The following is a 12,208-nucleotide window of genomic DNA, read 5'->3' on the forward strand; positions in this document are numbered from 1 at the left end:
AAAAAAGTGATTTAATTGATGGGGGTTAATGTTTCTATGGGAGGGCAAATTCTGCCGAACTTTCAGAACGCAATGACACACCTTAGTTTTCCATATGGAATTCCTTGGCTATTGAGGTACTTAAATATTCCTATGCACAGCAACTGTGGCTTGATGATTTCATGTGGTTTCAGGTTTTTAAATTACTCTTCTCTTCCATTAGAATACCTTCCCATTTCTTTGAGCTGGAAGAGATTAAAACTGAACTTCACGTCCACAAGTGAAGGCAAGCAGCTGCGGTCGACAGGTTCAGGCACATGGAGATCAGCCCACCCTGGAGATCAGATCTACGCCACCAGGGTTGCAGAATTTCAGGAAAAATAAGAATCGGTTAAGGAGCAGGTATGAAGGCTCTTATGGACTGTAAACGCTGTGTGGTGTACAGTAGGACTGCACTGGCCCTGAACAGGAAAGCCTGGGGTGAAGTATTGGGTTCAGTCAATATGGCCCGCATTCAGACTGAATTACAGTATACCTGATCAGTATCAGCAGCGTACTGAATGGGGTATGTTCAGACTCAGTACACATGTTCATTTTATATAGCCTCTGTAGGTCTACATTTGGAAAGGGTATATGTACAAGACTATCTGCATTACAGCCTTAAACAAAATTACATTCAATATGATTTTCTCCACCTTTATTTATACATCCTACAATATCCAAGTGAAATTCTTTCAAAAAATTAATATTTGAACCAACCTAACCTCTGATAGACAGCCTCTAAATACACTTAAGAGCAGTCTCTGACCTTCCAAACCGGGAGAAATGATTGGAGAGAAAAGCTTTCAAGAACAACTTTCAATGCAATTATTGTGACCGCCGCAACCAGTTGTTTGAGCAATAGGCCTATGCATTTTTAGTTGATACACATGGCATCAATTTCTTACTACTAAACTGTTAATGGGACCTTTGGGACCAATATTTTAGTTCGAAGCAGCCTCAGAAATTATGAAATAACACCGAAGTTCTAACAGTCCCCCCCACCCGGCAAACATTTTTACTGAGGATCTATAAAGGACAGGGACTAGCAATGAGCCATGGCTCCTACATCAATGCAATAAACGGACTCATTTCTTAGGCCGACTCATCCAAGATCCAGCTCAAACTGGAGATCTGATACTCAACCATGAGTTCACAGAAAAACCAGACCGGTTATGCAAAAATCTGATTTATTTAATACAAAGGGTGCACACTTCAGGTGATGCAGAACTTCAGTCTACAGGGGAGGTAATTCCTGTGAATAAGGAATATACATAGTTAAAATATGTCCTGCTACATTGCATTCAATTACTTGCCTGACAGGGCTATGGTCTGCATATTAACTGAATGGATACTCCTTTACGATTATGAAGTGCACGTATCAGACAGCACTACCTCTGCGGGGTCACACGTGTCCTTTTTGCCGTTCTGGTTGGACGACGCCTCTGTCCGTTTCTCCATGTCCATCAAGCTGGTCTCCTTGGCAGCGGTCCTTGCCCTCCTGTAGACAGGACTCAAATGAGCATGTGCAAGAACAACGGCAAGATACGCCAATGGAAATTACTGTTTACAATGCGAGGCTCAAAACAGATGCTGGAACTTGACCAAGACGCAGCTGCTTTCAACATCTATGTGACTGCCTGCTAGCCTCAGGGTCATTAGCAGCTGCAGGCTGTAAGCAATTTGCACACTGACCACATCGAGAGCACGTCATTGGACAACGGAAAATTAACAGCTGCGGGTACCTCTGAGTCATCCTCCTCTTCCTCACACCCAGCACGACGCCGACCACGATGACGGCGGCGACCAGCGCGATGGCGCCGTAGGCGAGGGGGGTGCGGAGCGCGGCGAAGGCGAAGACGCCGTCCTGGCAGAACTCTCCACTGAACCCCGCCTCACACTCACAGACGGCCTCGCCGTTCTGGCTCACGCACCCGCCACGCCCGTTACACAGCCGCTCCCCGCACGGCTGTGCGTCCAGGCTCTCCACTGGGACACGCCCGTCCTCTGGGGGGGACGTGGGCATGGCTGGGACAGGCGTGGCCAGGACGGGCGTGGCCCCGGATACGGACACGGGGGGGAGCGTACCGTCCTGGGGATCGGCAGGTGTCTTCACTGAGCTGTTTAAACCTGCAGAAAACCACAGGAAATCTGTCTGAAATGAGTCTGGTTTCCTTCTGTGCCAATTAAAACCAACAGTCTTTTCAGACAAATCGTATATTAGTAATGACCGTTAAAATTAAAGCTGGCTAATCAACTAAATGCGCTCCACTACATGCTGGACTAGCTCAGAATTGATTATTAATATAATACGATTATCAATTCTACAATTTATAACTAACTGGAAATTGTCCAGTCATGGCCTCCCAACCCAGCCTGAGGCAGCACACAGAGGCAGCACACAGAGGCCGAGTTTATATTTTTTTAGTCAGTCACAGCATCGCTGTGGGGTGGGGGGAGGCTCACCTGACTCACAGTCCTCATCTGATTGGTCCGCGCAGTCGGGGTGGCCGTCACAGACTTTGGAGAGGGGGGTGCACGAGCGCCCGTCCCGGCAGGGTCTGGAGTCGGGGGGGCAGTCCGGCGCGCAGTCCGTGGTGTTGACGGGGCGATGGTCCTGAGCGCACCGGCAGGTTCGCCCCCCAGGGAAGGCCAGGCACAGGTGACTGCAGCCCCCGTTCTTGTGTGAGCAGCCATTGGATCCTGACATCAGTATGGGGGGGGAGTTGGTTGGGGGGGGGGGGGGGGATTAAGGACAAAATTTAGAACATCACAAAGCCACCAAAGAAAACATAATCCAAAGCAAGAGGAGTAAATTTTTCAGGGAAGGTCAAAAACAGTAATTTCACAAGGATCTCTGGATCACTGAAACAATAGCTGATGACTACCCTCCTTAATTTTCTGCGCACAGCTTCTCCTCTAGGCATCTTAGGCGGCTTGAAAAAACATGTAGGCGGCCTGCCCTAGGCATTTAAATGGTAAACACTGAAATCAACGTGTTTAGAACACAAAGAGAGCATCACAGTTAAACGGTGTGGGGTTGACACCACAGGTGTGAAATGAGTCTGACCTTTCTGACTGCCCTTGCCATAAGCCTTCAAACTGACCACTTCCGTCTTCACCTCGAACCACAGCGTTTTGGACTTCAGGCCGTCCCCGAACCAAACCTTGCTCGTGTCTGCAGAGATCAGGCCAAGAAACCTTCAGTCACGATCTGATAAACGCAGGTGAGCAGAGTTCAGAATTCACACCTTAGTGTCCAGACTAAAATCTGAATCACACAAAAAATATGCATTGCCTAAACATTCAAATATAGTCCTGGGGAGCTGGGATCAATCAGGTTTACACCTAATTTAAATCACCATCTGTACAAAGTAGGCAGTCCAATAATGAGCCACCTTTAATCAATTTGCATATCTGAAGACCAAATGCTGCATAATTTAAAAATGGCAGAACGGGAGCAATTGGTCTTCAGGTTAAAGTCACAGCACCATCTCCTGGCGTAAGAGGCTCATTGCACAGGGATGTGTGGGTTATAGCGAGCGGATATTCATGTTTTAGTCCGACAGAACCGTTGCGTGTGGCCCAGAAGAGCATCCCGTCTCCGCAAGCGAACGCCTGAATGGACCCGCCCCCAGTCTGACGCTCCCGGTATCCAGAACCATCGAGTCGGATCGAAGCGATGACCCCAGCATCTGCAAAATCAACCCACACAAGATGACTGAATTCAGGAATGCAAATTTGCAGTAATTTTGTACAACCTTGATTTAAAAAAAATGTGTAAGATTTTACTTTCCAATTCAGATATGTATATGATTTAAAGCATTTCGGTTGTGGTCCTGACTGGACAATATAAATGTCTGGTCTGAATAACTGATTTAAATTTGACCACTAGTTTGTAAGGAATTCCATCATCTATCTCCACTCAACCCGCTTGGTTCCAACAGCATCACTCTCACCCTCCCCAACTGCGTGTTAAAGCTGCCGTATGGTGCCCAATCTGGCAACCCTACTCAGAGTGTAGAGTGTTAGTGCAGAACAGGGTGAAGACTCCTCCTCTTCCTCACCGATATCGGCCCAGTAGAGCTGGGCTCCGTCGTCAGAGAAGGAGAGCGAGGTGGGCGTGGCAGCCCTCTTCCAGAGCAGGGTGCGGTTTCGCCCGTCCATGAAGGCACACTCCAGCCGGGCGGGGTCCGGGTGGTCTGGCCGGCCCAGGTCCACGAAGCAGAGCCAGCCGGAGGGGGGGTGCAGGGCCAGGGAGACGGGGGATTGCACCCCCTTGTGGAGCAGCGTGGCGCTGCGCCTCCCCCCGGGGGCGGTGACCCGTATGTGCGGGCGCTCGCTGCCGCTCCAGTACACGTTGAGCGTGACCCAGTCCAGCGCCAGCGCCGCCACCGTGTCGCCCTCCAGCTGCACGGCCACGCCCTGCGGCTCCAGCGCCACGCCCTGCGGCTCCAGCGCCACGCCCTGCAGCCCCAGCGCCACGCCCAGCCCGTACAGCCCGATGGCGCCCTGCCCCGCGTCCGCCAGGTACAGCCGCCTGTCCCGCACCGCCAGGTCCAGCGCCGTCGGCTCGTTAACGTGACCCAGCGACACGGCCCGGTGCTCCGGCCAGCCCTGCAGCTGCACCCCCCCACGCACCCCCCGCAGGTAGATCTGCAACACATTTACCCCCCCCACAAAATGACCCCATCACACACTTACCCCCCACTTACCCCCCGCAGGTAGATCTGCAGTGCATTAACACACATTTGCACCGTACCAGTGCTGAAAGGGTGTACCTGTGTGACTGCAGTGGGGGACAGCAGGAGCAGGAAGGACTCATCCTCAGGAGCAGGAGCAGCGCAGGTGGTCCCGTCGGCAGCCAGCAGGAGGCCGGACGGGCAGTGGCACACGCCCCTCGGACCTGGGGCCAGCAGGCACAGGTGAGAGCAGGCCCGTTCGGCACACGGGTCGCCCCTGTTCGGCTGCAGCAGCTCGTGGATCACCTGGGCAGGAAGAAGGGGTCCAAAGTCAGAGTCCTGGTTTCGGTCTGGCCAGGTAACCATTCCAATAACTTGAACAAGATCTTTCTATCAGGGATGTGTGAGAACGCACGTGTGCAAGAGGCCCTGCATTTGATGAGCTGCAGATGCTGAAAATACAGGGAAAATGCCATGCTCAAAAATGAGCATTAAACAGGCCTTTTTCCCCAAAAGCTAAGCTACACAAAGAATTGGTAGCTCTGTAGACTCCTGCATGGTACTTAACACAGAAGCCAAGCTCAAATATTTTCTTGTACAAAGAAAATAATTTTCAATACTCAATTGATATCCCCACAACCCTAGCGGTACCAGTACAAACAAAGCTAACTTGATCACATGACCATCCAAACCAAAATAAAAGCCAAAAGGGCCTTACCTTAAGCCCAAAAGGTTGCCCAAGCCGTTTGAGCAGAACTTCCCTATCCTTCCCAGAGTCCTTGTGAGCACTCTGTATGGTTCTTCTCTTGGTGTCGGACCAGTAAATCCTATCATTGAAAACCATGACAGAAAAGGGGCTGGACATCTCCATCAACTGGATGATCTGGTGGAGGGAGGGGAGAGAAGCTATGACCATGTGGGTTTCCCTCTCATTTTTGTCACAGGCTTACTCATTCTTGTTCATTGCCAGTTTCAGATTGGCATAATTTGGTGAAAATGGAACACATTTTCACAGAATCTTGTCCAAACCAATCACAGCAGGCGGATTCTAAAATATTTCCACCACCAGTTCCTTCTTTGCCCATCCACAAATGTCTGCTTCCCAGGTAGTATTAGGATTCCTTATCCACCCACCCCTTCTTCTCCTCCGTACCTTGATGTCTCCTCCGTCGAACGTGGCGGACCCGATGCACTTGAGCTTCTCGTCGGTCCAGTAGACCCTGTCTTCCAGAGGGTCCACAGAGAGGCTGGCCGGCCAGCTAAGGCTCCGGCTGACCACCACCTCCCGGCCCGACCCGTCCATTCCCGCTCGCTCTATCTGCGGCTCGCTCCCGATTTCAGACCAGAACATCAGCCTGCCGCGCGACACGCCACAAAATGGAAGATCAGCGTGTCCCAAAATACAGTTAAACTAACAATCTACCATTATCAAACCAATAATTAAAGTTTAGTCACTTCAAATCACCTATAATTTTAAAATGACATTTAACATTGCAGTAAAATGCCACAACTGAGCACCATGTGCATCGTAACTCAGATAAGGTCCTTTGCCCCTGCTTGGGGTAACTGCTTACCCTTTCTGTGGCAGTAGCACCAGAGAGTGAGGCTGCTCCAGATCCTCATCCAGAACCACAGTGAAGCTCCAAGCATCGGTGGCAGTGGTGTTGAGTCCAGTGGCAAGGATCTGACCCCCAACACCATCGGTCCAGTACAGGTTCCTTCCCACCCAGTCCACTGCAATGCAGTCCAGTTTGACGCCTAGAGAGGTGGAGACCATTCAGCTGAATTCATCAGTACAGAACAGGCTCTTACAAATCCACGCAATACAAATCGGGTAAAAAGCAGTAGCGCTGACCATTATCTGTTCTGAGTACTGGACTTAATTTAATCTAGTCTGAAGTCCGTTTTACTGCCATGGCAACCTACCATTAACCTCTCTCTGCCCTCCCAACCTCTCGCTTTGACCTTTAACCCTGCTGACCTTTGATCATGGTGCCCATGTGCCTCTGGTCGAGCGAGATCCACTTGATGCTGTCTGCGTCTCGGCTGACCCAGAAGACGGTCCGCTCTCTCCAGTCGTAGTCCAGGGAGAGGACGGCGCCTTTGCCCGAAGCGAAGAGGACGTCCAGGGTGGCGTTGCGGAGGCTGAAGAGCAGGAGCTCGTGCTGCACGGCTGCCAGCAGCCCCGGCTCTCCTGCTGAGGGAGCGGGGAATATTCACCTGGAGAATTTACCACTTCAACAGCCTTATGAAATGTCTCCAGGTTTATGACCATCAAGTTAAGGAATTTAAATAGAAATGTCTTAAAATGACGTGGGTGTTTTTTGTTTTGTTTTTTAAGTTATTAATTACCACCATATGATGACCAATACAGGTCCTGATATTTGGTTGTTTAAAGAAAGCTTGCCGTTGGCTGAGAACTCAATTCCCAGCTCATGCTTCAAAAGAGCCTAAGCAGGCAGCCTTCTTCCCAAACTTTAGGACATTAGACTTCCTGTACCTTATTTCTCCTCTATACCTGTGATCTTGCAGCTACGGGCATCGGGTTCCAGCAGGTAACCAGGGTGACAGCTGCACTCGTAGGACCCCTGGGTGTTGAGGCAGGTGTGGCTGCACGCCCGAGGAAGAGTCTCCTCACACTCGTTAACGTCCACACAGGACACGGCGTCCGTCTGCAGCCTGAATCCCGCCATGCAGGCACATCTCTGGGGGGAAGAAAAACAGTAAAAATGGACTGGTGCTCAAATCCTTTAAAACTGAAAATGTGTAATTTTACATTTTACCTCCCAGATTACCCACCATGCCTTGGGGCACGCGGTAGCAGTTTTGGGCACAGCGGGGTGCGTCTGGGCCGGAGCAGTTGCTGCTGGCGCAGGCCCCCCCCTCGTCCGAGCCGTCGGGGCAGTTTGAGGTCCCGTCACACACCAGGCTAGGGTCCAGACATTCTCCTGTGCCACACTGGAACTGGTGAGAGGGACACTTCACCCCCGGGCCTGCACACAGAACAGCACTCAGCTGGGAACGGCCCAGTGACAGATGGGGAGGGTAAACTTGGACAACACGATCAAATTCCTTACTCTGACCAGATCCATCCTAACACATGTAAATTTGGAACATTCTACAGTAAGAGCGTAGAGCAGAAGGAATGCAGAAGCTGGTTATGATGGAGATGATACGCCTGAGCTTGATTATGTTTTCAGCAAGAGGGCCTTCGGCTCACATCCGGTTTCATCGCTGTCATCCTTGCAGTCCTTCACACCATCACACCTCCAGGACATCGGGACACACTCGGTCTGAGAGGCACAGGACCACTGGAACTCTCCACACTTTATCTGGGCCACCTTACAGTCCTGAAACACAAATGGTGCACTTCAGGAATGATTTCACATAATCCCCCAGAAAACCACTTCGCTGTACGAGTTACATCATTTTTATAAATCAGAACTCTTATAAGCTAACGGCACGCTGCAGTGAAGTACTCTTGTGCAGTTTTGTAGAACTGAAAAACTGTAGTTGGACAGTTTTCAGGAAGCCAGTGCAGACAGTACTGAAGGCAGCAGTTTACCCATGCAGTCAGGGACGCAGGAGAGATTTCTGAAGTGGGGGGGGGGACCAAAATGTGAGCAAAAGAACGGTTTCAACTTTTAAGCTTATACAACTACCCCGATCCGGGGGGACGGATAGGGGTCTCTATGAAACTGGGCGGGGGGCGTATCCTGATTCTCAGAAAGCTGCCAGACTGAATAATCTGGGCCGTTCTACTGGCCTTCTCGTCGGTGCCGTCCCTGCAGTCGTCCTCCCCGTCGCAGATCCACTCGTCCAGCAGGCACTCGCCGCTGCGGGGGCACCGGCGCTGGGTGGGGCAGTCCGAGGCCCTGCCACAGCCCTTCTCGTCCGAGCGATCCGGGCAGTCCGCGTGCCCGTCACATTGCACGTGCTCAGACAGGCACTGGCCGCTGCCGCAGCGGAACTCTCCGCTGCCGCAGTCCTCGTCCGCTGGAGGGGGAGAAACACGCTAACTACCCAAACCGCTAACTACGCAAACCGCTAACTACGCAAACCGCTAACTACGCAAACCGGAAACCCGCGCAAGATCGCCATGACATCAGTGCATGGAGCTCTACAGAGCATCACTCTTACAGTCTCACACACTGCAGTCCACACACCGTTTCCACTTGCTGCTTCGTAAATGGAATTCCAATGGGTATAATACAGCAAAAATGACCCCATTTAAAACCACGGGGCCTCGGTAGGGAAAGCTACCAAGGTTTAATAAACTCTATACGTAATCTGGGCCCTTTATAGCAGCACAGCTGAGCCCAAATCTCTGCACTCTGGTTTAATATGGCAGTGGTGTGGGAACTCACCACAACTTTCCTCGTCAGTGCCGTCCAGACAGTCCCGTTCGCCGTCGCAGAGGAAGGATTCCGGGACGCAGCGCGTCTTGTTGTCGCAGCGAAGCGCGCAGGTCGGCGTGGGCTTCCAACAGTCCGTCTCGTCGGAGCGGTCCTGACACTGAGCCACTCCGTCGCACACCTCCGTCTTATCAATGCACTTCTTCCCATGAGCGCACTGAAACTGATCTGAAGGGGCACCGCATCATGCAACACGTTTTTACAACAGATGCCTTTTTAAACCCTTCAGTATGACAGCGTGTGAAGCCGCCATAAAGAGGATTTAACCTTCAAGCCGGAAAAGGGTCAAAGCCTATAAATTAAGTGAAAACCGCAACGGCAGTTTTATTTAAGCAAATAACATATCTGCAGAAATGCTATGATCAGATCTCAAATACTTCGGAGAGAAATGCTTAGGGGGCTACATTGTGCTCCAAGATATTTCCAATTTTACCTGTTTTAGGCAAATCATCTTGACACATACAAGTTAAAATTCAAACTTTAAAATCCTTAACATTGAAATACAATATGCACCATTTTGTTTTTGACACGTGCCAGGAGTGTTCCGGCTATATATGGACTCATTCGTTCAAATTCGAAGATCCAATAGCCTACCTTAATATTATCACAGCTTGTCGCATCTCTACTGTATCGTTGGGGCTTTAATGAACAGATGATGGCAAACATAATGCCACCGTGTAAAAACCTAACTTTCTTTCCATTGGTTTCGTTTGAGAAACTCGCCTGTTTCGCATCCTACTGAGCAGTCTTCCTCGTCAGATCCATCCTTGCAGTCTTCTTCTCCGTCGCAGAGATTTCGGATGAGGACGCACTCGCTGCCATCCTTGCATAGTTGAAAGCCAATGGTGCACCTCCGAGGCGCTGGTGTGTCCGCTTCCGCAGCTTCAGCCCCGTCTAAATCTGCGGACAGATTGGAGAACAGGTTTGTTTCTTCCTATTAGAAACCAAACCAAACAATAATAAACAAAGAACCGGCCCTTGACACCGTTACAAATGTTTACTTGGTAGGCTCTTAAATTGAAAGCGAAAGCGTTACAATGTCTTAATGCCAATTTACAAGTTCTTACGGCATTTTATTCTCGATGTTAACATGAACACTTTTAGGAATCACCCTATCCCAAACAAAAAAATTTGGATACTTGTCTGTAGTCCTCAATAGCCAATATCAAGATATGTTGCCGTTTGTTCGGTCAGTCTGAGCGGATTCTTATACTCTTGATTTTACATTGGCCTGTACACCAAACTAGATAGGGTAGCCTACATAACTACAACCTAAAAAGACGACCTATAACTGTGATTGGCGTAATGACTGTGTCCAATTAATTCTCAATTTTGACCACTTGTGCATTGCATGACCTTGTATTGTTTTTGGGCTAAGCAGTGATTTCCTATAGCTACCGATTATTGTAATTCCATTTGGGGGGAAAGACCATCTTGCCGAACGGTGCCCCACCTGATAAACCTCCGGAGTTGCTTAAGACTATCAGACATAATATTACCAATAAGTCCATGACCGCCGATAAAGTTGTGTCAAACAGACCCAAGGCCAAAGCAACGCATTTTATAAGCTTACCACGTGGTACAATTAAAGAAGCATTTACGCGATTAATTGATTTACGATGTGTGGTGTTACACTCAAGCTAGGACTAGGGGGCGTTGTTTTCCTTATCGAATGTTTCAGTGTCCAAACGTGGCAACTCAGCGCTCGATCAAACTGATTTATTGTGCAGAAGTAAACCACAAATATGTCGAAGACCTGGTTTTATTTCAGTGTAGTAAGTGAAAACCTTCTGTTTTCAACCTAAAATATAAAATTCGTTTCAAACAAAAGCTGACCACAGAACCAGGTTGCAAAGTCTTAACTGTGGTTGGCAAACTAAACGTAAATGTGTGGTTTGATAACAGTATATGCGTTCTTCTGGCAAGCCTTCCAAATAGCTTGTTGGGATGGAGGTGGTGTGTAATTGTAGTTTTGTAGACTTGGTAACCCCAACATGCAACCATCTTCTGCATTTCTCCATCTGTGATCCTTGGAGATTTTTTTCGACTCTTGAGCCACCCTTCTCACGTGCTTAATCATTTCTGTTAATAAGTAATTCAGTCATTGACACGTTTTCTTTTTGAGTTTTTCCCCTCACCCAAGCAACATAGCCTATTTTTAAAAAAAGTTTTCTCATTTTTGTGTTTACAGTTAGTTGCAGTTTACTTATCCTATAATGTAGACTGAGAAAAACAACAGCCTGTGAAGGATGTCAAGATGAAAAAATGTACAAAATTATCGTCATGATGGAAAAATAATACTGTAGGCTAGTGCCTACTCGTGTTTAGAGCCTAATTCAGGCCATAAGAGAGTATAGCCATCTCAACCAGCACGTCCAACATGCATTTCTCCTTGTCCAGAAAATAAGAACAAGGAAACCACGCATTTGCTCTAGGCCTAGTAGAATCTTAGATCTTGCTTCGGTGTGAAAACATATTCGGAATCAGCTAGGCTAAGTGTCCGCCGGTAGGCTATATTCAATGTTAAAAACACGATATCCCCCAATCACAATGGCGGATGTTACGGCCGCTGGACGACATAGCAGGGGCTAGTTGCAGATCTACTGATTCACAGACGGCTGTCTGTCGATCAAGAGCGTGTACAGATCAGTGAATAGCGTAAAAAAACAAACCCCGAAGCACAACCTATTCGTTCATGGGAAATGTAGTCCAGTAACCAAGCTGAAATAAGAGCTTTAGCCTTTTCTTTGCGAATTTTAGCATTGCATGATATTGCGTGGCCTGTGTAAAATGTATACAATAAAACATATGGCAAATAGACACGATAAAATATTAATTTTCTATTTTTAACTAGCTTAATTTGTTTGTCAAGTGTAGGCTATGGAAAAATCCGTTCTAGGAATTTCGCTTTAGTACGAGTCACGTGTAAAGTGACGAAAGCAGTTCGGTTCTCTATTTACCTCATTGCTTAGCGGAGCTGCATAAACTGCTGCAGTGTGCGGTAAATATTTTGAAATAATTCAATTAAAAAAACGGGACATCTACCCCACCCCGAAATTAACCGAATCTAAGACGAGCTCATAGATAAGTAAT

At 48.7% G+C, this 12,208-nt stretch overlaps 1 protein-coding gene across 4 annotated transcripts; it reads right to left on the reverse strand.

The window, feature by feature from the left end:
• Nucleotides 1-1,191: 1,191 nt before the first annotated feature.
• Nucleotides 1,192-10,673, reverse strand: LOC118237195 (very low-density lipoprotein receptor-like). 4 transcript variants are annotated; one of them, XM_035435675.1, is made up of 19 exons: nucleotides 10,569-10,673; nucleotides 9,839-10,015; nucleotides 9,068-9,283; nucleotides 8,467-8,693; nucleotides 7,921-8,050; nucleotides 7,500-7,693; nucleotides 7,219-7,405; nucleotides 6,682-6,897; nucleotides 6,275-6,458; nucleotides 5,854-6,055; nucleotides 5,419-5,583; nucleotides 4,800-5,006; nucleotides 4,086-4,674; nucleotides 3,591-3,713; nucleotides 3,089-3,196; nucleotides 2,485-2,721; nucleotides 1,764-2,148; nucleotides 1,414-1,519; nucleotides 1,192-1,273 (listed from the first exon to the last, which is right to left on the reverse strand). In XM_035435675.1, the coding sequence occupies exons 1-19, from the start codon at nucleotides 10,624-10,626 to the stop codon at nucleotides 1,256-1,258; spliced, it is 3,729 nt and encodes a 1,242-aa protein (XP_035291566.1). In that variant the 5' UTR covers nucleotides 10,627-10,673; the 3' UTR covers nucleotides 1,192-1,255. The 4 variants fall into 4 exon arrangements, with proteins under 4 accessions (XP_035291566.1, XP_035291567.1, XP_035291565.1 ...); XM_035435676.1 differs by having other exon boundaries at nucleotides 6,682-6,894; nucleotides 8,467-8,696; XM_035435674.1 differs by having other exon boundaries at nucleotides 8,467-8,696.
• Nucleotides 10,674-12,208: the final 1,535 nt, after the last annotated feature.

This window comes from Anguilla anguilla, chromosome 10 (genome assembly GCF_013347855.1).
Source record: "Anguilla anguilla isolate fAngAng1 chromosome 10, fAngAng1.pri, whole genome shotgun sequence".
Lineage (NCBI taxonomy): Eukaryota > Metazoa > Chordata > Actinopteri > Anguilliformes > Anguillidae > Anguilla > Anguilla anguilla.